The following is a 25563-nucleotide window of genomic DNA, read 5'->3' on the forward strand; positions in this document are numbered from 1 at the left end:
CATTCCATTTGTCAACCACTCTGACACTAAAAAAGTTCTTTCTAATATCTCTGTGCCTCATTTGGGCACTGTTTCCACCTGTGTCCCCTTGTGCGTGTTCCCCTTGTGTTAAATAGACTGTCTTTATCTACCCTATCAATTCCCTTCAGAATCTTGAATGTGGTGATCATGTCCCCCCTAACTCTTCTTTCTTCCAGCGAAGTGAGGTTTAATTCCCGTAGTCTCTCCTCGTAGCTCATACCTCTCAGCTCAGGTACTAGTTGGTGGCAAACATTTGAACCTTTTCCAGTTTAGTCTTATCCTTCACTAGATATGGACTCGATGCTGGGGCTGCATACTCCAGGATTGGCCTGACATATGTGGCATACAATGTTCTGAATGATTCTTTACACAAGTTTCTGAATGCCGTTCGTATGTTGGCCAGCCTGGCATATGCCGCTGATGTTATCCGCTTGATATGTGCTGCAGGAGACAGGTCTGGTGTGATATCAACCCCCAAGTGTTTTTCCTACTCTGACTTCTGAAGAATTTCCTCTCCCAGATGATACCTTGTATCTGGCCTCCTGCTCCCTGCAGCTATCTTCATTACATTACATTTGCTTGGGTTAAACTCTAACAACCATTTGTTCGACCATTCCTTCAGCTTGTCTAGGTCTTCTTGAAGCCTCAAACATTCCTCTTCTGTTTTAATCCTTCTCATAATTTTAGCATCGTCAGCAAACATTGAGAGAAATGAATCGATACCCTCCGGGAGATCATTTACATATATCAGAAACAAGATAGGACCGATTACAGAGCCCTGTGGGACTCCACTGGTGTCTTTACGCCAATCGGAGGTCTCACCCCTCACCGTAACTCTCTGCTTCCTATTGCTTAGATACTCCCTTATCCACTGGAGCACCATACCAGCTACACCTGCCTGTCTCTCCAGCTTATGTACCAGCCTCTTATGCGGTACTGTGTCAAAAGCTTTCCGACAATCCAAGAAAATGCATTCCGCCCAGCCCTCTCTTTCTTGCTTAATATTTGTCACCAGATCGTAAGTAGTGTAAAGTGCGACTAGAGCGACGCGCGCCAGCTGCCAGGTGTCACTCAGGTGAGTGCCACCCGACAGGTAGCGCGCAGGTGTCTAGTCACACAGGGTTTTGGGGGATTTTCGGGGAAGTTTGGCGCGTTTCGGACGCGTGTGAGCGTCTGGTGTTATGGTATGTGGTCAGGAAAGAGGGGAGATCATGATGTTGGATGGCAGGTGGTGCGCGTCGTTGCCGTCGCGACGCGTCGTTGCCGTCGCAGCGCGTCGTTACCGTCGCACAGGTTTGGGAGGGGAATTTCCCGGAAGTTTGGCGCGTGTCGGTCTTGAGTGGTGGGTGAGCAGGTGCAGCCCCCCCCCCCAATGATTTTCTTCGAGATTTAAAACACAGCTATTTCAAACATATTAAAATTCAATAATTTGGTATCGAGCTTCAGCTCCTATCCTGCCTTAGTCCCCCGCCCTATAATGAATACTAACAGTCCTACCCCTCTAAAATTAGAAAATAATCATATTTCAAACGTAGTTCAATACAGTAATTTAGTTACCGAGCTCCAGCTCCTGTCCCCCACCTTACTTCCCTCACACATCTTCGTTAATACTTATTCGAATTCCGGGAAATTTCTACCCTCTGTATTTCAGACTTAGTTTAGTAAATCCAAACAATTATCAAACTCCAGCTCTTGTCCCCGGCTTAGTTCATTTGTACAAGATCGTTAGTAATAGATCAATTTTCCGAAATTTAAAGCAGTCATACTTCAAAGTTAGTAAATAATATCAAGTCGGTTACTGAGCTCTAGCTCTCGTCCCCCAACTTAGTTCTCTCGCGTATATTTGTAAATAACCCATCAATTTCACTGAAATTTCTACCCTCTATATTTCAGACTTAGTTTAGTAAATCCAAACAATTATCAAACTCTAGCTCTTGTCCCCGGCTTAGTTCATTTGTACAAGATCGTTAGTAACAGATCAATTTTCCTGAAATTTAAAGCAGACATACTTCAAAGTTAGTAAATAATATCAAGTCAGTTACTGAGCTCTAGCTCTCGTCCCCCAACTTAGTTCTCTCTCGTATATTTGTAAATAACCCACCAATTTCACTGAAATTTAATGCTCTTCCTCCCCCCTCTCTCTTACTCTTTTCTCCTCATTTCATGCTCTCACTCACTTGCTCTCTTGTTTTTTCTTAGTAGATCTGATTCTTTACTATTGTAATTTTTATTATTACTAAGATAAAGAATGAACTTATATGTGAAAACAAAGTAAAAGAAGGAAAGAAGGTTAAGTGGGGTGATGGGTTTGGGTAAAAATATACAAAGGAGAAACAAAACTACATCTGAAAGGTTAGAAAAAAGATAATATATTCAACAAATACGTCAAAAAACACAATAAACTACATCTGAAAGGTTAGGAAAAGGATAATATATTCAACAAATACGTCAAAAAACACAATAAACTACATCTGAAAGGTTAGGAAAAGGATAATATATTCAACAAATCCGTCAAAAACACAATAAACTACATCTGGAAGGTTAGGTTATGGGGTTGGGGAATACGAATAAATAAATAATAACAAACATAATAAATACAACTTATGAGCAACTTGATGAACTTTAACAAATAACCCTTGATCTGCAAAAATGACCATTTGAGAAATTTGCCCTTGAAACGAGTAAATTCCCATATATATATATAACAAAAATCCTTTGAAATGGTTAAACTCCCAATCTTAAACAAATAACACTTGAAATGCAAAAATGCCAATTTGAGAAATTAACCCTTGAAATGAGTAAATGAATATGAGACAATGATTGACGAAACACAAAGACAAGCAGGAATAATTATGTATGTTAGATCATGGCTGGTTTGGACTAGATAAGTTAGGATACAGCAGTTTGGGAATGTAGATTAAGTTAGGTAAAGCAAGTTAGGTTACTTTAGGATAGGTAAGATAAGTTATGTAAGTTAGGTTGTGCAGGTTAAGTTAAGTAAGATAGGTAATGTAAGGTAAGTCCTGTTAGGATAGGTAAAGTTATGTTATGCAGGTTAAGTTATGTACGATAGGTAAAGGTATGGTAAGTTAAGTTAGGATAGGTAAAGTCAGGTTTAGGAACGTTACGCTAACTAAGCAACATTGGGTGGAGAGGATAGGATACGTAGGATTGGGACAGTGTAGTTCTGAGAACAGTTTTAGGGTAAAGTGACTAAGAAAATATATTTTAACAGAAGCGTCGGTATTGTATGAAAAGCTGAACTAGTTACATTTTGGAGAGAAATTTTATGACTGAAGATGACTTAAAGAATAACATGATGGACGGAGAGTTTCTTTGATGAACGAATGTGTCTTAGAGAACAACTTTTTGGTGAACGAAGGTGAATTAGAGATCTCTTTGATGATTCTGAGAATAACTTTGATCAACTTTGACGTCTCTTGGAATAACTTTGTGGACATGAGAATATCTTTGGATAACTCTGAGATTAACTTTGATGTCTTTGAAACAACTTTGATGAACGAGAGTGAGTTAGAGATTACCTTTGTTAACTCTGAGATCAAATTTGATGAACAAAAGTGAGTTAGAGATTACATTTGATGACTCTAAGATGAACTTAGATGTCTCTGAGACAAACTTTTATAACATAGAAATTAACTTTAATGACCAAAAGTGAGTTAGAGAATACCTTTGATGACTCCGAGAATAACTTTGATGAACAAAGATGTTTTGGAAAGTTTCTCTGAAGAACGAAGGTGACTCCGAGAATAACTTTGCTGACTCTGAGAAAATCAGTGAGGACTTTGAGAATGACTTCTGAGAACATGAGTAGTATTTGAATGAGACTTTGATGTAATGAAGAGTAACTTTGATGTCTCGAAGATATCTTGCAGATCAATTTTGATGTCTTTGAGTAAGTCCTTGATGTCTCGAAGAGTGTCTTTGACTATATTTCTTACTTAACGTCATATAATTTTAGTTATGAACAATGATGAATAAGACTATTTTAGCAAAGTGAAGGCTACTTTAGTTAAGAAGTAAGTCCTTGATGTCTCGAAGAGTGTCTTTGACTATATTTCTTACTTAACGACATATAATTTTAGTTAGGAACGATGATGATGAATATGACTTTTTCTGTTGATTGATGGATGATTTTAGTTATGAAATGACAATGAAACATGAGATCTAAGCCTGTGTGCCTGTTCTCCACATTCGTGTACTGTCTCGTTACACTGGTGAACCCACCTCGGAGATTCCGACGAAGTAAATCATATAACAATGGAAAACAGTAAGCAAACTTTATTTGAAAAAGAATAAGAGAAGACTGTAAAGCTGTGGGGCTAGAAAATGATAAAAATAATAAGTGATGATCTTCATAAACATAACATAAGATATCCATGGCCGTAATTAATACAGTGTGAACTCTCTTAAACTATGCACACCATGAAATCTCGTCACTATGCATAACTTGTCACTCTGCGAAACAACTTATTGACTATAGTGCGACAGTGAGAATAAAAATGACCACTTATGTTTTGGAGTGCTATTTTAGTCAAGAAATACTGTAAAGGATGATTATTGACTAAAGGGAATTTCACGGACTGCTGGTGTTTGATGTGTTGAACTGCTTAAAGGAAGCATATTTGCTAGAAAAAATTCCTGTGAAATAACGCTTGTTATATGTTTTGACTACCTAGCTAATAACATATTGCATGGCTAATAATGAAATGAAATGACACATTTTTGTCTGACTCACTTAGCACGAGTGAAGAGATAACATTGAAAAAACTGGCAAAGGTTGAAAACTCTGTGAAATCATATCTGTTATGATAAGTTTTGACTAGCTGCACGCTATGTTTGCCTTCTCTCTCTCTCTAATCTACACACGCGATATGAAATGTGAATTTGATGACTGAAGGAGTTTGATGATACGAATAGTAATTGCCGACATTGAGCATAACCTCAAAACATAGTTTCTGCAAAAAAAATAACATTAAATTAGATGCGAGCTGCGAATTGAAAACAGAAGATGTGTGATGTGTGGCTTATTGTGTGGACTCTGGAGATATGATCTCAACATATAAGTTTCTCAAGAAAAGCGGTAATATTTTTCTTGTGTTTGGATGTAAAGGCAAAACATTGATGTCATTTTCAATAATGTTATTTGCTCATCCGAGAAGTTGATTTTCCCCGTTACGCTACATTGTGTTACAGAGGGCTAAAACTGGTAGACTGTAATATTCATATGGAAGGAGATGTAAAGGAGATGGGCTAAGTCATACTTTTTATTTAAAAATGTCATTTCGGACTGCAAAAAGTTGATTTGCGTTACGTTACGAGACGGTACATTGTGTTACAGAGGGCTAAAACTGATAGACATCAATTATTTATATGGTAAGAGATGTAATGGAGATGGGCTAGCCCGCACTTTTCGTTTCAAAATGACATTTTGGACAGCAAAAAGTTGATTTGCGTTACGCTACGTTGCGTTACATTGTGTTACAGAGGGCTAATTAGGCTGGAGAGGGGCTTGAACGGATATAATTATGTTCGATGATCTAAGACTGAGGAAATGGAGCTTGGTTAATGTCCAGATTAATTTTACTACGTTAGAAATAAAGCGATCTTAAATCTCAAGGTGATTTAGTTGGAAAATAAAGAACTTGTACAAAAAAATGAACTAAGCTGAGGGGGGGGGGCGCAAGAGTTGAAACTTGATAACTGAACCGGTTTTATTTACTATGACTGAAATCGTAGTTGGTGTTCAAATCTCAGGAGAATTGGACTGATAGTAATAAATTTATAGGAGTGGACTTGGACAGAGGACAGGAGCTAGAGTTTTATAATTGTTTACATCATATTTACTATGAAATACAGAGGGTAGAAATTACAGTGAAATTGCTGGGTTATTTACAAATATACGAGAGAGAACTAAGATGGGGGACGAGAGCTAGAGCTCAGTAACTGTCTTGATCTTATTTACTATCTTTGAAGTATGACTGCTTTAAATTTCAGTGAAATTGGTGGGTTATTTACAAATATACGAGAGAGAACTAAGTTGGGGGACGAGAGCTAGAGCTCAGTAACTGACTTGATATTATTTACTAAATTTGAAGTATGTCTGCTTTAAATTTCGGGAAAATTGATCTGTTACTAACGATCTTGTACAAATGAACTAAGCCGGGGACAAGAGCTAGAGTTTGATAATTGTTTGGATTTACTAAACTAAGTCTGAAATATAGAGGGTAGAAATTTCAGTGAAATTGATAGGTTATTTACAAATATACGCGAGAGAACTAAGTTGGGGGACGAGAGCTAGAGCTCAGTAACTGACTTGATATTATTTACTAACTTTGAAGTATGACTGCTTTAAATTTCGGAAAATTGATCTATTACTAACGATCTTGTACAAATGAACTAAGCCGGGGACAAGAGCTGGAGTTTGATAATTGTTTGGATTTACTAACCTAAGTCTGAAACACAGAGGGTAGAAATTTCCCGGAATTCGAATAAGTATTAACGAAGATGTGTGCGGGAAGTAAGGTGGGGGACAGGAGCTGGAGCTCGGTAACTAAATTACTGTATTGAACTACGTTTGAAATATGATTATTTTCTAATTTTAGAGGGGTAGGACTGTTAGTATTCATTATAGGGCAGGGGACTAAGGCAGGATAGGAGCTGAAGCTCGATACCAAATTATTGTATTTTAATATGTTTGAAATAGCTGTGTTTTAAATCTCGAAGAAAATCATTGGATACTAGAGAAGATGTATTAGTAAAAACTAGTCCCTGGCTTTGTTTATATAAGTAAAACTGAAATAGTTTTAATGAAAGGAACTATGAATGAATGAACAATATGAAGGAGAGAGAGAGAGAGATAGAGAGAGAGAGACAGAGAGACAGAGAGACAGAGACATAGACAGATAGAGAGAGAGAGACATGGAGACAGAGAGAGAGAGAGAGAGAGACAGAGAGAGAGAGAGAGAGAGAGAGAGAGAGAGAGAGATAGAGAGAGACAGAGAGAGACAGAGAGATAGAGAGACAGGGAGACAGAGAGAGAGAGACAGAGAGAGAGACAGATAGAGAGAGAGAGACAGGGAGACAGAGAGAGAGGGAGATAGAGAGAGAGAGAGATAGAGAGACAGGGAGACAGAGAGAGAGAGACTGAGAGACAGAGAGAGATAGAGAGAGAGAGAGACAGGGAGACAGAGCGAGAGAGGGAGACATAGAGAGAGAGAGAGATAGAGAGACAGAGAGAGACAGAGAGACAGAGACAGATGGAGAGAGAGTCGCGGACCCTGGCGAAACGCAATGGTAATGGGTGCCCCACCACTTCCGGTGTCGGAGGAGAAATACCCGGACTAGTTGGAAAGTTGATCAGTCGGGCTCCAACCTGCGACCAGTACGCTTACCCCGTCGCGGAATAAATTTATATAATGTGTTTACTTTTCCCTCGTTATTGCTCTCACCATGTTGATCACGGTGCGATATAGCTTACACATACTAAAAGGTTTTGCACAGAACAATGGTTGATGGTATGGGAGCGGGTGGGGATGGGGGGGGTGGGAGTGATTGATTGATGGCTGACAGGTGTTGGTCTGTCTGTCGGCAGGAGTAAGTACCTCGCCCCCTCCTTACCAGAATCCACAGTGTAAGGGGACCCGCCGTGGGATGAACATTGAAAACCCTTTAAGACGAAATGGGACACTTCCGCAGGAGGGTGCTCTCTCATACCCTCCTCTCGCACTTACGACTTCCTGTAGGAGGAAGCTAATGGACGTCTAGACCTTCCTCTCAGGTATGGGCGTTCTCCTCTCCCTCCCCCCCCCCTCCCCAAACAATATAACCACTATGCTGGTTCCCCTCTCTTCCTCTACTCACGATCATCATCACACAGGATTAAGTCTATGACAAACACACATACATATTCTTTTACTCCTTCCTCCCTCTTCCTTCTATTTTCTTACTCTATCACTTACTCTACCACGTACTCTCACACTACTCTCATCTTTCCTAACCACTTACCATAACACCCGAGGACTAGACCCACGCGGCGGAGGGGGTGGGCTGCTCACCCACCACTCAAGACCGACACGCGCCAAACTTCCGGGAAATTCCCCTCCCAAACCTGTGCGACGGTAACGACGCGCTGCGACGGCAACGACGCGTCGCGACGGCAACGACGCGCACCACCTGCCATCCAACATCATGATCTCCCCTCTTTCCTGACCACATACCATAACACCAGACGTTCACACGCGTCCGAAACGCGCCAAACTTCCCCGAAAATCCCCCAAAACCCTGTGTGACTAGACACCCGCGCGCCACCTGTCGGGTGGCACTCACCTGTGTGCTACCTGACAGCTGGTGCGCGTCGCTCTAGTCGCACTTTACACTACTATCGTAGATTTCTATCAAGCCTGTAAGGCAAGATTTACCCTCCCTGAACCCGTGTTGGCGATTTGTCACAAAGTCCCTTCTCTCCAGATGTGTTATCAGGTTTTTTCTCACGATCTTCTCCATCACCTTGCATGGTATACAAGTCAAGGAGACTGGCCTGTAGTTCAGTGCCTCTTGCCTGTCGCCCTTTTTGTATATTGGGACCACATTCGCTGTCTGTCATATTTCTGGTAGGTCTCCTGTCTCCAGTGACTTACTATACACTATGGCAAGCAAAGTGCCTCTGCACACTCTTTCAGTATCAATGGTGAGATCCCATCTGGACAAACAGCCTTTCTACCATCCAGATCCAGCAGGTGTCTCTTGACCTCCTCTCTCGAAATTTCGAACTCTTCCAAGGCCACCTGGTTTACCTCCCTTTCTCCTAGCACAGTGACCTCACCTTGTTCTATTGTGAAGACCTCCTAGAACCTCGTTGAGTTCTTCACACACCTCTCTGTCATTCTCAGTATACCTGTCCTCGCCTGTTCGAAGTTTCAATACCTGTTCTTCCACTGTTGTTTTCCTTCTGATGTGACTGTGGAGTAGCTTTGGTTAGGTCTTGGCTTTGTTTGCTATATCATTTTCAAAACTTTTCTCTGCTTCTCTTCTCACCCTGACGTACTCATTCCTGGTTCTCTGGTATCTCTCTCTGCTTTCTGGTGTTCTGTTATTCCGGAAGTTCTTCCACGCTCTTTTGTTCAGTTTCTTCGCTTCCATACATGCCCATGGATTCTTCTGTTGCTTTTCGGATTTTTTTCTTTGGGCCGGGATGAACCCGTTTACTGCCTCCTGACACTTTTGGGTAACATAGTCCATCATACCCTTTACAGACTTATCTCTGAGGTCTGTGTCCCAAGGTATTTCACTTAGGAAACTTCTCATCTGTTCATAATTCCCCTTTCGGTATTCCAGCCTTTTGATTCCTAGTTCTTTTTTGGGATAGAAAAGTCCTAGCTCTACCAGGTACTCAAAGTTCAATACACTGTGGTCACTCATTCCCAAGGGCGCTTCCATCTTAACTTCCCTTATATCCCACTCATTTAGGGTAAATATCAAATCAAGCATTGCTGGTTCATCTTCTCCTCTCATTCTTGTTGGTTCTTTGATGTGCTAGCTTAGGAAGTTTCTTGTTGCCACGTCCAGCAGCTTAGCTCTCCATGTTTCTGATCCTCCATGCGGGTCTCTGTTCTTCAAATCTATCTTCCCATGGTTGAAGTCTCCCATAATTAGTAGTCCAGATCCATTCCTGCTAGCAACAGAAGCTGCTCTTTCTATTATGTTAATGGTGGCCATGTTGTTTCTATCATATTCCTGTCTAGGTCTTCTGTCATTTGGTGGTGGATTATGTATGACTACGACTATAATTTTTTTCCCTTCATTTGTTACGGTACCTGCTATGTAGTCACTGAAACCTTCACATCCCTGAATATCCATCTCCTCAAAATCCCAGCCTTTTCTTACCAGCAGAGCTACACCACGCCCACCTCTTCCTTCCCTCTCTTTCCTCATAACATAATATTCCTGTGGGAACACTGCGTTTGTTATTGTTTTCGAGAGCTTTGTTTCTGTGAGGGCTATTATGTCTGGGTTTTCCTCTTGTACCCGTTCTCCAAGCTCATTTGCTTTATTTGTAATTCCATCTATGTTAGTGTACATCACTTTGAGGCTCACTTTCTTCTGTCCCTTCTCAAATTGCCTCCTTGGTGAGTGTTCTGCTGGTGGAGGAGGCTGTTAAATGGGTGTGAGGATCTGTGAGGTGGATAACAGGGTCTCAGAGGATACTGGGATTAGGGGCGGGGGATCCAGTGAAGGGGGAGGGACAGGGAGGGAATGGGGTGAAAGGGGAGGGAGGACAGGAAGGAAAGAGGGGGGAAGGACTCGGGAGGAGGGGAGGGGTAGAAGGGTGGGGATTGGGTGTGGGGGGAGGGAGATTTGGCTGAACATTTGAGTGGGGGCAGGGAGGGTTTGGGGTAGGGGGGTTTTCTATGCAGAGGAGGGTGGCGGGGTTGTCCTCCCTTCTGGTGTTACTGGGTAGCTGGTTGTGGGTTCCCCCCTCGCCTCTGGGGGTGTTGTGTTGGGAGCTGTGACTTCCAGGTTTTCCCCTCTCGCCCTGCGCCTCTTCCTTACTTCTGCCGCCACGGATCTCTCCTCCCTTGTCAGGTTTCTCTGGAGGAATACATTTTATAATTTTCCCACATTTTTCAGGGAGCTATTACTTGATAGAATCTTCTTCTTTGTGCTCTCGTTTGCAAACACTATCTTTATCATTCGGTCTCGGTCTTTGTTGTACCAACCTAGCCTGAAAACCTTCTCAATGCTATGCTCAGCCCCTTCCATGTCTAGTGCCTTTAGTACTTCATTCACTGCTGCTTTGTCCTTGTCATTCCACTCTGTCCTATTAGAGCCTTCCTGCTCTTTAATACCCACAGCAACCACTGATCTGTTCCTTTCCAGCAGTTGGCTAGTGGAGCGTGCCACCTCCTGTGAGGTGGCTGCTTTCATGGCCACCTCCATTACTGCAGTCATTACTTCAGAGTTATTTTTTTTTAGTATTTCTGCAAATGTTGCTTTTATTGTGGCATTCTCATCCAAAAAACTATTACCACCTTCTCCCTGGATGTTTTTCTGAGTCTCAGCCTGGATATCATTCTCTTTGAGGGCTCTAATCTCCTCCTTTGCTGCTATCAGCTTTCTTTTCAGGTTGCTTATTTCGTTCTTCATTTCCTGCATCATTTCTTGCATCTCACTCTTGATGTTCTCCAGAAACTGGGTGAACATTTCCTTCAATTCTTCACCTTGGCTCTTGCCGGTTCCCCTGGTACCTCTGGCTGCCATGCTTGCCCCTGTTCCTATAGTTGTGTTGTAATAGGCTTTGTCAGGAGGGCAGAGCGGGATGGGAGAGAGAGAGAGAGAGAGAGAGAGAGAGAGAGAGAGAGAGAGAGAGAGAGAGAGAGAGAGAGAGAGAGAGAGAGAGAGAGAGAGAGAGAGAGAGAGAGAGAGAGAGAGAGAGAGAGAGAAAGAGAGAGAGAGAAAGGGAGTTATAAAGGGAGAGATAAATGGGTAAGTGGGGGCGATCCGACCCTTCCACTGAAGTGAGAAAAAAGTAGAAGGGGAGTGGGGAGGAGATGGAGAGAGAGGCGGGAGGGAGAAAGAGAGGGAGAGAGAGGAGAGGGAGAGAGATGGAGAAGGAGAGAGCAGGTGAGGGAGAGAGGGGGGGGGGAGGTGTGTGTGTGTGTGTGTGTATATGTGTGTGTGTGTGTGTGTGTGTTTGTGTGTGTGTGTGTGTGTGTGTGTGTGTGTACTCACCTATTTGTGCTTGCGGGGGTTGAGCTTTGGCTCTTTGGTCCCGCCTCTCAACTGTCAATCAACTGGTGAACAGATTCCTGAGCCTACTGGGCTCTATCATATCTACATTTAAAACTGTGTATGGAGTCAGCCTCCACCACATCACTGCCTAATGCATTCCATCCGCTAACTACTCTGACACTGAAAAAGTTCCTTCTAACGTCTCTGTGGCTCATGTGGGTACTCAGTTTCCACCTGTGTCCCCTTGTTCGCGTCCCACCAGTGTTGAATAGTTTATCCTTGTTTACCCGGTCGATTCCTCTGAGGATTTTGTAGGTTGTGATCATGTCTCCCCTTACTCTTCTGTCTTCCAGTGTCGTAAGGTGCATTTCCCGCAGCCTTTCCTCGTAACTCATGCCTCTTAGTTCTGGGACTAGTCTAGTGGCATACCTTTGGACTTTTCCCAGCATCGTCTTGTGCTTGACAAGGTACGGGCTCCATGCTGGGGCCGCATACTCCAGGATTGGTCTTACATATGTGGTGTACAAGATTCTGAATGATTCCTTACACAGGTTCCTGAACGCTGTTCTGATGTTAGCCAGCCTCGCATATGCCGCAGACGTTATTCTTTTTATGTGGGCTTCAGGAGACAGGTTTGGTGTGATATCAACTCCTAGATCTTTCTCTCTGTTCGTTTCATTAAGTACTTCATCTCCTATTCTGTATCCTGTGTTTGGCCTCCTATTTCCACCACCTAGTTTCATTACTTTGCAATTACTCGGGTTGAACTTCAACAGCCATTTGTTGGACCATTCACTCAGTCTGTCTAGGTCATCTTGTAGCCTCCTACTATCGTCCTCAGTTTCAATCCTCCTCATAATTTTTGCATCATCGGCAAACATTGAGAGAAACGATTCTATATCCTCTGGAAGATCATTTACATATATCAGAAACAGTATAGGTACAAGGACTGACCCCTGCGGTACTCCACTCGTAACGTCTCGCCAATCTGAGACCTCACCCCTCACACTGACTCATTGTCTCCTGTTACTTAGGTACTCCTGTATCCAACGGAGTACCTTCCCTTTCACTCCAGCCTGCATCTCCAGTTTTTTCACTAGCCTCTTGTGTGGCACTGTGTCAAAGGCTTTCTGACAATCCAAAAATATGCAGTCTGCCCACCCTTCTCTTTTTTGCCTTATTTTTGTTGCCTGGTCGTAGAATTCAAGTAACCCTGTAAGGCAGGACCTGCCATCCCTGAATCCATGTTGGTGCTGTGTTACAAAGTTCTTTCGCTCCAGGTGCTCTACTAGCTTTCTTCGCACAATCTTCTCCATCATCTTAAATGGTATGCAGGTTAGGGACACTGGTCTGTAATTCAGTGCCTCCTGTCTATCCCCTTTCTTGTATATCGGGACTACGTTAGCTGCTTTCCAAATTTCTGGCAGTTCCCCTGTTGCCAGTGATTTGTTATACACCATGGAGAGCGGGAGGCACAGTTCTTCTGCTCCTTCCTTTACTATCCAAGGGGAGATTCCATCTGGGTCTATAGCCTTTGTCACATCCAATTCATTTAAACACTTCCTTACTTCCCCGCTGGTAATCTCAAACTCTTCCAGTGGTTCCTGGTTAGCTATTCCCTCTCTTATCTCTGGGATTTCTCCTTGCTCTAAGGTGAAGACCTCTTGGAATTTCTTATTCAGTTCCTCACACACTTCCTTGTCGTTTGTAGTGAATCCTTCTGCCCCTATCCTTAATTTCATAACCTGTTCCTTTACTGTTGTTTTTCTCCTGATGTGGCTATGCAGCAATTTAGGCTGAGTCTTTGCCTTGCTTGCAATGTCATTTTCGTATTGTCTTTCTGCCTCTCTTCTCATCCTAACATATTCATTCCTGGCATTCTGGTATCTTTCTCTGCTCTCCAATGTCCTGTTATTCCTATAGTTTCTCCATGCCCTTTTACTTTGCTGCTTAGCTAGCCTACATCTCTGATTAAACCATGGGTTTCTCATCTTCATTTCACTGTTTTCCTTTTGGACTCGTACAAACTTGTTTGCTGCGTCCTTGCATTTTTCCGTGATGTATTCCATCATATCTTGGGCCGTCTTTTTCCTGAGCTCTGTTTCCCATGCTATATCTGCTAGGCATTTTCTTATCTCCTCATAGTTTCCCTTTTGGTATGCTAACCTTTTGGTTCCGATATCCCTCCTCGAGTTCAATAACCCTTCTTCAATCAGGTACTCAAACACCAATACACTGTGGTCGCTCATTCCTACTGGGTCCTCAAAACTGATTTCTCTTATGTCAGAGTCGTTCAGGGTGAAAACCAGGTCGAGTTTCACTGGTTCGTCATTTCCTCTCATCCTTGTGGGTTCACTGACATGCTGGGTTAAGAAGTTTCTAGTCGCCACCTCCAATAGTTTGGCTCTCCACGTATCCTCGCCTCCATGCGGTTCCTTGTTCTCCCAATGAATCCTGCCGTGATTGAAGTCCCCATGATGAGCAGGTGGGATCTATATCTACAGGCAGAAGAGGCTGCCCTCTCAATTATAGTGTTAACTGCCATGTTGTTGCTTTCGTACTCTTGACTGGGTCTTCTGTCATTTGGTGGAGGATTATATATTACTGCTTCTACTATCCTTGGTCCTCCCATTGTCATGGTGCCTGCTATGTAGTCTCTGAAACCCTCACAGCCTGGGATAGCCATCTCCTTAAAATTCCATTCTTTTCTCATGAGTAGGGCCACTCCTCCTCCTCCCCTACCTTCCCTCTCTTTCCTTATTATTGTGTACTCCTGGGGAAACACGGCATTCGTTATGATTCCTGAGAGTTTTGTTTCAGTGAGTCGAATTACATCTGGGTTCACTTCTTGTGCTCTTTCCCTTAGTTCACTTGCCTTGCTTGTGATCCCATCTATGTTCGAGTACATTGCCCTGAAACTAACTCTCTTCTGCTTCTCCTCTGGGGGGGACCTGTGGGGTCTGGGGTGAGCGGGAGCTGGGAGGATCTGGTATGGGGAGACTGGTGGAGGAGGAAGGGCTTGGGGGGGTAGGGGGGGAGGGGGAGGGTAGGGGGAGTGGGTGAGGGGGGGAGGGTTGGGGGGGTTGGTGAGAGGGGGAGGGTTGGGGGGGTGGGGGGATGGGGGAGAAAGGGGGGTTTGGGGGGGTAATAATGTGGGGAGGGCTTGGGGGGCGTGGGGGGAAAGGGAAGGCTGAGGTGGTTGAGGAAGAGGGGAGGGTTTTGGGGAGTGGTGGAGAGGGGAAGGCTTAGGTGGGGTGGGGGAGAGTGGGGAGCTTAGGGGGGTGGGGGAGAATGGAGGGCTTGTGGGTGGGAGGGACGGAAGGGCATGTGGGAGAAGGGAGGGCTTGGGGGATGGGGAAGAAGGGAGGTCCTGGGGGGAGGGGGGAGTGGGAGGAGGGGGGTGAGTGGGAGGAGAGGGGTGGGTGGGGGGAAGGTGCCTTAGGTGGGTACTTAGTGGGGGGCTGACAGGGGTTGGGGCAGGTAGGGTGTCTGTTGGGTGGAATGAGGGGGTGGTGCCGCACTCCCTGTGGCTAATGCACTGTTTGAGGAGGGTTCCCCATTCCCCTCTGGGATTGTAGGGATCAGGGGTGTGGCTGCCTGATTCCTTTCTCTCTCCCTGCGCTCCTTCCTCGCGTCTGCTGCTTGCATTCTCTCTTCCCTTGTCATATCCCTCTGCAAGAATACTCTTTTGAACCTCTCTACACCTACTAGACAGCACTTCCTTTCTAATAGTTCCTCTTTCGCAATTTCGCTCATGAAAACCACCTTTATCATTCGGTCTCTGTCCTTGTTGTACTTTCCAAGCCTGAAAACCTTTTCAACTTTTTGCTCAGCTCCCTCCATCCTTACCTCTTTAAGGATTTCTTTAATCATGTTTTTGTCCTTGTCTCTCCGCTCCTTTGGTCTGGTCCCTGTTTGCTCCTTAATGCCTGCTACTACTACTGCTCTATTTCTCTCTATCAGCCGGCTAGTACATCTAGCCGCTTCCTGAGAGGAAGACACTTCCATGGCAACTTCCTTAACGGCAGACCTAGCTTCAGGGCTCGTTTTAAGTATTTCAGCAAATGAGAGCTGAGGTGTGGAGGTCCCCTCCACAGTAGCATTCCTGTCTCCCTGAGGCACGGTTTGTGTCTGGTATTGTGGAGAAGTCTCCTTCAGGCTTCTTATCTCCTCCTTTGCTGCCCTTAGTTCAACCTGCAGGTTGGCAACTGTCTCCCTCATTACCCTCAGTTCTTCATTGAATTCCTCCCACATTTGCTGGAATACTCCCTTCATCCAGGCTTCCTGTTCCACCCCTTCCTCTGAATTTGTTCCAGCCGCGATTGACATCCTGTGTGCGTAAGCCCGAGTTCGTGTCCCTTCCATGTTTTGCCCGAGAGAGAGAGAGAGAGAGAGAGAGAGAGAGAGAGAGAGAGAGAGAGAGAGAGAGAGAGAGAGAGAGAGAGAGAGAGAGAGAGAGAGAGAGAGAGAGAGAGAGAAGAGAGAGAGAGAGAGAAGAGAGAGAGAGAGAGAGAGAGAGAGAGAGAGAGAGAGAGAGAGAGAGAGAGAGAGAGAGAGAGAGAGAGAGAGAGAGAGAGAGAGAGAGAGACAAGAGAGAGAGAGAGAGAGAGAGAGAGAGAGAGAGAGAGAGAGAGAGAGAGAGAGAGAGAGAGAGAGAGAGAGAGAGAGAGAGAGAGAGAGAGGGGAGAGAGAGAGAGAGAGAGAGAGAGAGAGAGAGAGAGAGAGAGAGAGAGAGAGAGAGAGAGAGAGAGAGAGAGAGAGAGAGAGAGAGAGAGAGAGGGAGAGAGAGAGAGAGAGAGAGAGAGAGAGAGAGAGAGAGAGAGAGAGAGAGAGAGAGGGAGAGAGAGAGAGAGAGAGAGAGAGAGAGAGAGATAGAGTGAGCGAGAGGGAGGGAGAGAGAGGGAGAGAGAGGGAGAGAGAGGGAGAGAGAGAGGGAGAGAGAGAGGGAGAGAGAGAGGGAGAGAGAGAGGGAGAGAGAGAGGGAGAGAGAGGGAGAGAGAGAGGGAGAGAGAGAGGGAGAGAGAGAGGGAGAGAGAGAGGAGAGAGAGAGGGAGAGAGAGGAGAGAGAGAGAGAGAGAGAGAGAGAGAGAGAGAGAGAGAGAGAGAGAGAGAGAGAGAGAGAGAGAGAGAGAGAGAGAGAGAGAGAGAGGGGGGGGGGAGACAAAGAGAGGGGGGGGAGGGAGGTAGGTGTGTCTGAGTGAGTATTGATGGGGGGGAGGAGGTGGGAGAGAGGGAGGGGATGGCGAGGGTGTGTGGGGATGGCAAGGGTGTATGGGGGGATTATAGAGGGACTGTTAAATGCATATGGTTGGGAGGCAGTGTGTTTACAGTCACTGCTCTGTTGGGAGGGGGTGGGGGTTAGAGAAGGGGGGGGGGGGGGAGAGTTGTCTCCGTGTAGGTAGAGCGGAGTGTTTTTCACACTTGGGTGTCAGAAACAAGTTCCCACATGAGCCGCCCATTTCCCTTGATATTCGTTTCAGTTTGTTAACTTATATCCAAGACTAACTATTAAAAAGCAATAACACTGTACACCAATTGACTGACTGACTTTGTGAGAGGCTTTACCTTACCACCAATTCCAAATCCCGCAGCACAAACAGGTGTTAAGTACTGTTGACAGTGGTGTGTAGGCCTGCTGTCTTCATCCACGCCGCTGCCAGGCGTAGGTCCCTCCAACTTGTCACTATATATCACCAGTATTCTGCTCCTTAATCCTCTTAGCACCGATATAGTGTGTGTGTGTGTGTGTGTGTGTGTGTGTGTGTGTGTGTGTGTGTGTGTGTGTGTGTGTGTTTACTAGTTGTGTTTTGCGGGGGTTGAGCTTTGCTCTTTCGGCCCGCCTCTCAACTGTCAATCAACTGTTTACTAACTACTTTTTTTTTTTTTTTTTTTCCCCACACACCACACACACACCCCCAGGAAGCAGCCCGTGACAGCTGACTAACTCCCAGGTACCTATTTACTGCTAGGTAACAGGGGCACTTAGGGTGAAAGAAACTTTGCCCATTTGTTTCTGCCTCGTGCGGGAATCGAACCCGCGCCACAGAATTACGAGTCCTGCGCGCTATCCACCAGGCTACGAGGCCCCAAGATTTTGACATTTACGGCTTTACATGGGTAGGCTGTTCCGTAGGTTTATAGTTCTATGGGTAAAGCAGCATCTCCTTTTTTTTTTTCCTTTTTTGAGATATATACAAGAGTTGTTACATTCTTGTACAGCCACTAGTACGCGTAGCGTTTCGGGCAGGTCCCTGGAATACGATCCCCGCCGTGAAGAATCGTTGTTACAACCAAGTACACATTTTACTGTTGCGTTAAACAGAGGTATAGTTAAGGATTTGCGCCCAGTAAATCCTCCCCGGCCAGGATGTGTGTGTGTGTGTGTGTGTGTGTGTGTGTGTGTGTGTGTGGGCAGAGAGGGAGAGGGAAGGAAAGAGAGGGAGGGAGAGAGAGAGAGCGAGAGAGAGAGAGAGAGAGGGAGAGAGTGTTACGGACCCGAGTCCAGCGTCGGAGCACGGAGCAGTGACGACAACGCCATCTGTGAGTCCGCTCCCGAAACCCACTCCAAATGGACGACGCCATCTAATGAGGACGGGATATACCGGCCACAGGTGCTGGATTCCTGTCTTAATCAGCTCATAACGTAGCCGCTGCTGACCTCTGGTGAGGTGGTGCTTAGACAGTGAACGCCATCTATGGAGCAAAGAGGTGGACGTTTGTGTCTAAGCCTGTGAGTGAGGTTCCCCTAGAGCGTCCCAGTATTAATGACGTATCTGATTGCAGAGTCGACCTGGGACTGCTGTATTGGATGATGGATCAGTCTACCCAAGGCAGCCAAGGTCTCTTCACCAGTCTGCTTTGAAGAAGCTATGAGTCACCCCCGGACGAACTCTGTTGAGAGTATTAGCCTGCCTGTGGCGTGGCAGTGTTGGGAATCGCCTTATCCGGGGCTGGCTGGTGGAATAGACTAGCCACTGTGGTGCTTAGTGAGGAGAGTGATCAGCGGGATCACACGAGGCTCCTGCCTAGGGCTTGCAACCCTAGTATTGGTCGTGGAGTGGCCTACACAGCGGAGCTGATCGGTACCTGCCAACTACAGGCTGGATTGTGGTTGAAGGCCTCCGCGACGAAGCACCCAGTGGGACGGTGATCTGGCTGGCCTGTGGCCAGGGTAGATTCGTCATAGAGTCATAGTGGATTCATCGTGGGCCACGGAAGAAGGAACCAGGGCTACCCAGAGTAAGCACCGTCGAGCATCCATTCATCTTCGGAGGAAGACGTGCGTGAATGTGTCACGAGATCCCTTAAGTGTTACCTCTACCTAAATGAGCCACCCTGAGATTTTTATATATACATGATATCCTGAACAAGAATTTGATAATATTTTACCTCAATCTGTACACCTGATTAATTGACCAGAGAGGGGGTACATACCAGACTCCTCCCGCTCACACAACCAGATGAGTAAGGTCGATGTATGATGACGATGGTTATCCGTCGTTGTGTCCCACTAGGTGATTCACTAAGTGCTAGTAGATTGATGAGGTCGGTTCTTCTCTGTCTACACAAAGCTCTGGAGTCAGTCACTCTATCGTTGTGTGACAGTTCACTAATTTACTGTACCACTGATCACAGTCACCACTCAACAACACAATCAGGTAGTTCCATGGCGGGTCGCCCCACTCGGTCAGGTCGCACACTTACATGCACTGGTGATGCCACTAGCTCCACTTTAGTTTCTTCGCCAAATCTTCGCCAAATCTTCGCCAAATCTATGCTATGTTGCACCCTGCTAGCTACACACTGCGAGAGGCCAAACACTATGATCTAGCCTCTATACTCCTTCAATGTCCCGAGAAATTGACGAATTTCCGCGGACCTCACTAATCGTGTGTGTCCCCCTACCGGCTCACGGCTACTGAGCCATGAAGTAGCCCCTACCGGCTACTGAGCTACTGTGTGTGTACTCACCTAATTGTACTCACCTAATTGTGCTTGCGGGGGTTGAGCTTTGGCTCTTTGGTCCCGCCTCTCAACTGTCAATCAACTGGTGTACAGATTCCTGAGCCTACTGGGCTCTATCATACCTACATTTGAAACTGTGTATGGAGTCAGCCTCCACCACATCACTTCCTAGTGCATTCCATTTATTAACTACTCTGACACTGAAAAAATTCTTTCTAACGTCTCTGTGGCTCATCTGGGTACTAAGTTTCCACCTGTGTCCCCTTGTTCGTGTCCCACCCGTGCTGAAGAGTTTGTCTTTGTCCACCCTGTCAATTCCCCTGAGAATTTTGTAGGTGGTTATCATGTCTCCCCTTACTCTTCTGTTTTCCAGGGATGTGAGGTTCAGCTCCTTTAGCCTTTCCTCGTAGCTCAATCCTCTCAGTTCCGGGACGAGCCTGGTGGCATACCGCTGAATCTTCTCTAACTTTGTCTTGTGTTTAACTAGGTATGGACTCCAGGCTGGAGCTGCATACTCCAGGATTGGTCTTACATAAGTGGTATACAGGGTTCTGAAAGATTCCTTACACAAGTTTCTGAAGGCAGTTCTTATGTTGGCCAGTCTAGCATATGCCGCTGATGATATTCTTTTGATGTGGGCCTCTGGGGACAGGTTCGGTGTGATATCAACCCCCAGATCCTTCTCTCTATTTGATTCTTGCAGGATTTCCCCTCCCAGATGATACCTTGTGTTCAGCCTCCTGCTCCCTTCGCCTAATTTCATCACCTTACACTTTCCAGAGTTGAACTTCAGCAGCCATTTTCTAGACCATTCCTCCAGTTTATCCAGGTCATCCTGTAGTCTCTGTCTATCTTCATCCGTCTTGATTCTTCTCATAATTTTTGCATCATCAGCAAACATCGAGAGGAATGAGTCTATACCCTCTGGAAGATCGTTCACATATATTAGAAACAGGATGGGTCCAAGTACTGAGCCCTGTGGGACTCCGCTGGTGACATCTCGCCACTCTGATGTCTTCCCCCTCACCGTTACTCGCTGTTTCCTGTTGCTTAAGTACTCCCTTATCCACTGGAGCACCTTCCCTTTTACTCCTGCCTGTTGCTCCAACTTTTTTAACAGCCTTTTATGGGGTACTGTGTCGAAGGCTTTTTGGCAATCCAGGAAAATGCAGTCGGCCCACCCTTCTCTTTCCTGCCTAATTTTCGTTGCCTGGTCATAAAATTCTATTAACCCTGTGAGGCACGATTTACCATCTCTGAACCCATGTTGGTGGTGCGTTACAAAGTTATTTCCCTCCAGATGCTCTACGAGCCTTTTCCTCACGATCTTCTCCAGCACCTTGCATGGTATACAAGTTAAGGAAACTGGCCTGTAATTCAGTGCCTCTTGCCTGTCACCCTTTTTGTATATTGGGACCACGTTAGCTGTCTTCCAACTTTCTGGTAAGTCTCCTGTTTCCAGTGACCTGTTATACACCATAGAGAGTGGCACACTTAGTGCTTCTGCACCTTCCTTTAGTATCCATGGTGAGATTCTATCAGGCCCAACAGCTTTTGTCACATCTAGCTCCAGCAGACACCTTTTGACCTCATCACTAGTGAGGTCAAATTCCTCCAAGGTTTCCAAGGTTGCCGCCTCCTCATTTAGTGCAGGGGCTTCTCCTTGTTCTATTGTGAAGACCTCCTGGAATCTCTTGTTGAGTTCTTCACACACCTCCTTGTCATTCTCTGTGTATCTGTTCTCCCCTTTCCGCAGCTTCATCACTTGTTCCTTCACTGCTGTTTTCCTCCTGATATGGCTGTGGAGCAGCTTTGGTTGGGTCTTGGCTTTACTCGCGATGTCATTTTCAAACTGTCTCTCTGCTTCCCTCCTCACTCTGATGTACTCATTTCTGGCCCTCTGGTACCTCTCCCTGCTCTCTGGTGTTCTGTTATTTCTGTAGTTTCTCCATGTTCTTTTACTCAGTTGTTTCGCTACCTTACATTCCTGGTTGAACCATGGGTTTTTCTGTTGTTTTTCGTTTTTCTCCTTTTGGACGGGGATAAACCTGTCTGCAGCTTCCTGGCACTTTTGGGTGACAATATCCATCATGACCTGCACATTCTTGTCTCTAAGTTCTGTTTCCCATGGTATTCCCATTAGGAAGTTCCTCATCTCGTCATATTTTCCTCTTCGGTAATTCAGTCTTTTCCCCTCCACTCCCATCCTTGAATAGGTTATCCCTACCTCCACCAAGTACTCAAAGGTCAGTACACTGTGGTCACTCATTCCTATGGGGGCTTCAACTTTGACTTCCCTTATTTCTGACTCATTTAGGGTGAATATTAAGTCGAGTCTAGCTGGTTCGTCATTGCCTCTCATTCTTGTGGGTTCCTTGACATGCTGGCTCAGAAAATTCCTTGTTGCCACTTCCAAGAGTTTAGCTCGCCACGTATCTGCACCACCATGTGGGTCCCCATTCTCCCAGTCTATCTTTCCATGGTTGAAATCACCCATGATTAAGAGTCTTAAGCCATTCCTGCAGGCAACTGAAGCTGCTCTCTCTATTATATTAATGGTTGCCATGTTGTTCCTATCAAACTCCTGTCTAGGTCTTCTGTCATTTAGGGGAGGGTTGTAAATGACTGTCACTATTATCTTAGGTCCACCCATTGTTATAGTTCCTGTTATGTAATCTCTGAATCTGTCACAGCCCGGAATTTCCATCTCATCAAAACTCCAGTCCTTCCTTATCAGCAGGGCCACTCCTCCACCTCCTCTCCCTTCCCTCTCTTTCCTTACTATATAGTAGTCCTTTGGAAACACAGCATCTGTTATGACTCCTGACAATTTTGTTTCTGTTAGTCCTATTACATCAGGGTTTTCTTCTTGCACCCTTTCTGCCAGTTCACTTGCTTTATTGGTAATCCCATCAATGTTTGAGTACATTACCTTGAAGCTCACTTTCTTATATCCAATTTCACCCACACTCCCTACAAGTGTAGGAGGTTGTTCTATGGTCCTTGCTACTTGGGTAGGCTCCTCCTCCTGTGAGGTAGTTGCCAGGGGTTCAGGGGGAGGTGGGGTGTGTGTGAGAGTGTGTGTGTGTGAGAGTGTATGTGTGTGAGTGTGTGTGTGTGTGTGTGTGTGTGTGTGTGTGTGTGTGTGTGTTTGAGAGTGTGTGTGTGTGTGAGAGTGTGTGTTTGAGAGTGTGTGTGTGTGTGATATAGAGAGTACGACGCTGTACCCACGGTGTCGTGAGGGCCGTTTCCCTACCGAACAGATTATTTGATATGGGAGGCTTAATAAGCGGAAGTATCTGTCGTGGAAGTTCCCTGAGAAATATCCTCCTAAATGATTTCTGTATGTTGTGTTGTTTGTGCATGGGTGCGTGGTTGTAGGGTGTGGTTGCTTTTGTGTGTCTGAGTGGGGCAGGTTTTGCTTTCCGTTTTTTTTGTTTGTTAATTTGCATGAGTGAGGTTTGCGTGTGTGTCTGTGTGTCCGTGTCTTCCTGTATATGTTCTGTGTGGTTCGGTGTGGTTTTATACTTCCGGCTCTGTGTGTCTTATGCGTGACTGGTTGTACTGTGTGCTGCTGTATTGGTGTGTTTGGTGTGGCGATAGTTTATTGTATGTACTTGTGTCCTTACGGCCTTCTGGTCGTTTGCATGTTTTTTTTTTTTTACTTTTTGTTTGTTTTTATACTTACGGTTCCCTGTGTGGTTTTGTTTTCTATTATTGATGCTCTGTGTTTCTTCTACTGATTATGTGTCCTGTTCTGATTTTTGTTCTGTATTATGTGCCCGTGTAGGGGTTTGTTGTATGCTATGTATCATGTGTATTTCACTTTTGGTTCTTCTTGTATTTAAATTCTTTTCATGTTTTATTACTGTATTCTGCGTATCCTGTATGTACTCTTGTTTTTATATTTGTGTGATTGTCTGTTTGTACATTGTGGTTGAGTCATGGTGTGTTGCTACTTGGTGAGTCATGGTGTGTTGCTACTTGGTGAGTCATGGTGTGTTGCTACTTGGTGAGTCATGGTGTGTTGCTACTTGGTGAGTCATGGAGTGTTGCTATTTGGTGAGTCATGGTGTGTTGCTACTTGGTGAGTCATGGTGTGTTGTTACTTGGTGAGTCATGGTGTGTTGTTACTTGGTGAGTCATGGTGTGTTGCTACTTGGTGAGGTGAGTCATGGTGTGTTGCTACTTGGTGAGTCATGGTGTGTTGCTACTTGGTGAGTCATGGTGTGTTGCTACTTGGTGAGTCATGGTGTGTTGCTACTTGGTGAGTCATGGTGTGTTGTACTTGGTGAGTCATGGTGTGTTGTTACTTGGTGAGTCATGGTGTGTTGTTACTTGGTGAGTCATGGTGTGTTTGCTACTTGGGAAGTCATGGTGTGTTGTTACTTGGTGAGTCATGGTGTGTTGTTACTTGGTGAGTCATGGTGTGTTGTTACTTGGTGAGTCATGGTGTGTTGCTACTTGGTGAGTCATGGTGTGTTGTTACTTGGTGAGTCATGGTGTGTTGTTACTTGGTGAGTCATGGTGTGTTGTTACTTGGTGAGTCATGGTGTGTTGCTACTTGGTGAGTCATGGAGTGTTGTTACTTGGTGAGCACCTTGGTGTGTCACGGTAGATTATGAACTGATGTATCAAAATGGGTTTCGACCTGTTGTGTCAATGTGGCTTGTTACTTGCTATATCAAAATATTTATTTTGACATATAATACTATGTCAAAATAAATTGCTATGCCAAAAATGTTCTGTTACAAAATGAATTTGGAATGTGTATCAGTGTTAGTGTGTTAGTGTTGTGTGTCAAGGATTGATGTTGCATGAAGAATTATCTATTGATGTGTAAATAATTTGAGATGCTTCATAACTATAAAATGAAGGTTTTCTACCATAAATGTGGTTGGTAATTATCCTCAGCAGGGCTCAGATATCTTATCAAGTGTCCCTCAGGCCTTCATGTACAGCCGGTGAAGACCAGTTCACCTAAAGGTTGTTTACGCATTTACAAAATACGTTTCTTCTTTACATTTTTAGTGACCAAATTTTTGTTATCCTTGTGTCCGTGAATACTTAATAATAAAGATATTCGCGAATACTGTTATTTGTATCCATATTTTTAGAAAAATTCTTCAGAGAAATGTTCTTAGATCAGGGACTGGGGCATCTGTTATTGTCTGCAGACAAGAGTTATGAAACTACTCACGTACTGCAATCCAAAGATTGTTCTATTGGTAATCATTTTTTTAGATATGTTAATATTATGTAATACGTTGAGTATACAGGTAAGTAATGTGTTGTATTCTTCATCGGCAGTGAGTGTGGAGGAGATAGTAGAGGAGGTGCGGGCGGCGGTGGTGTGGGCGTGCCGGCTAGCCAGGGAGCGGGGCAGCCGCAGTGTTGTGGTGGCCGGATGGTCTGCTGGAGCCCAGCTCATCACACAGGTGAAATTGTGGCAGAGTGTGCGCGTTTGTTTACTTGAGTAACTGTGAGTGTGCGTGTACTCACCTAGTTGCGCTTGGGGAGGGGGGGGGTTGAGCTTCAGCTTCTTGGTCCCGCCTCTGGATCAAGGACCCAAAATACACACACACACATACTAATTTGCATCCTAGTAATTGTGAACGTGCGTTTGTGTGTGTTTTGTAATTATAAGTGTGCGTGTACTCGCCTAGTTGTGATTGGGGTGGTTGAGCTTCGGCTCTTTGGTCCTGCCTCTTAACTATCAATCAACTGGTGTACAGATTCCTGAGCCTATTGGGCTTTATCATATCTACATTTGAAACTGTACATGGAGTCAGCCTCCACGACATCACTGCCTAATGCATTCCATGTGTT

General features: G+C 45.0%; 1 protein-coding gene across 1 annotated transcript in view; it reads left to right on the plus strand.

Annotated features, from left to right (window-relative positions):
* Nucleotides 1-25214, plus strand: part of LOC123750849 (kynurenine formamidase-like) — a 59655-nt gene extending 34441 nt beyond the window's left edge. Inside the window, exon 4 of the mRNA XM_069325041.1 lies at nt 25045-25214. Coding sequence (XP_069181142.1) covers nt 25045-25214 — 170 coding nt within the window. The remainder of the gene's footprint in view (nt 1-25044) is intronic.
* Nucleotides 25215-25563: the final 349 nt, after the last annotated feature.

The sequence above is a fragment of the Procambarus clarkii genome, chromosome 15 (assembly GCF_040958095.1).
Source record: "Procambarus clarkii isolate CNS0578487 chromosome 15, FALCON_Pclarkii_2.0, whole genome shotgun sequence".
NCBI lineage: Eukaryota > Metazoa > Arthropoda > Malacostraca > Decapoda > Cambaridae > Procambarus > Procambarus clarkii.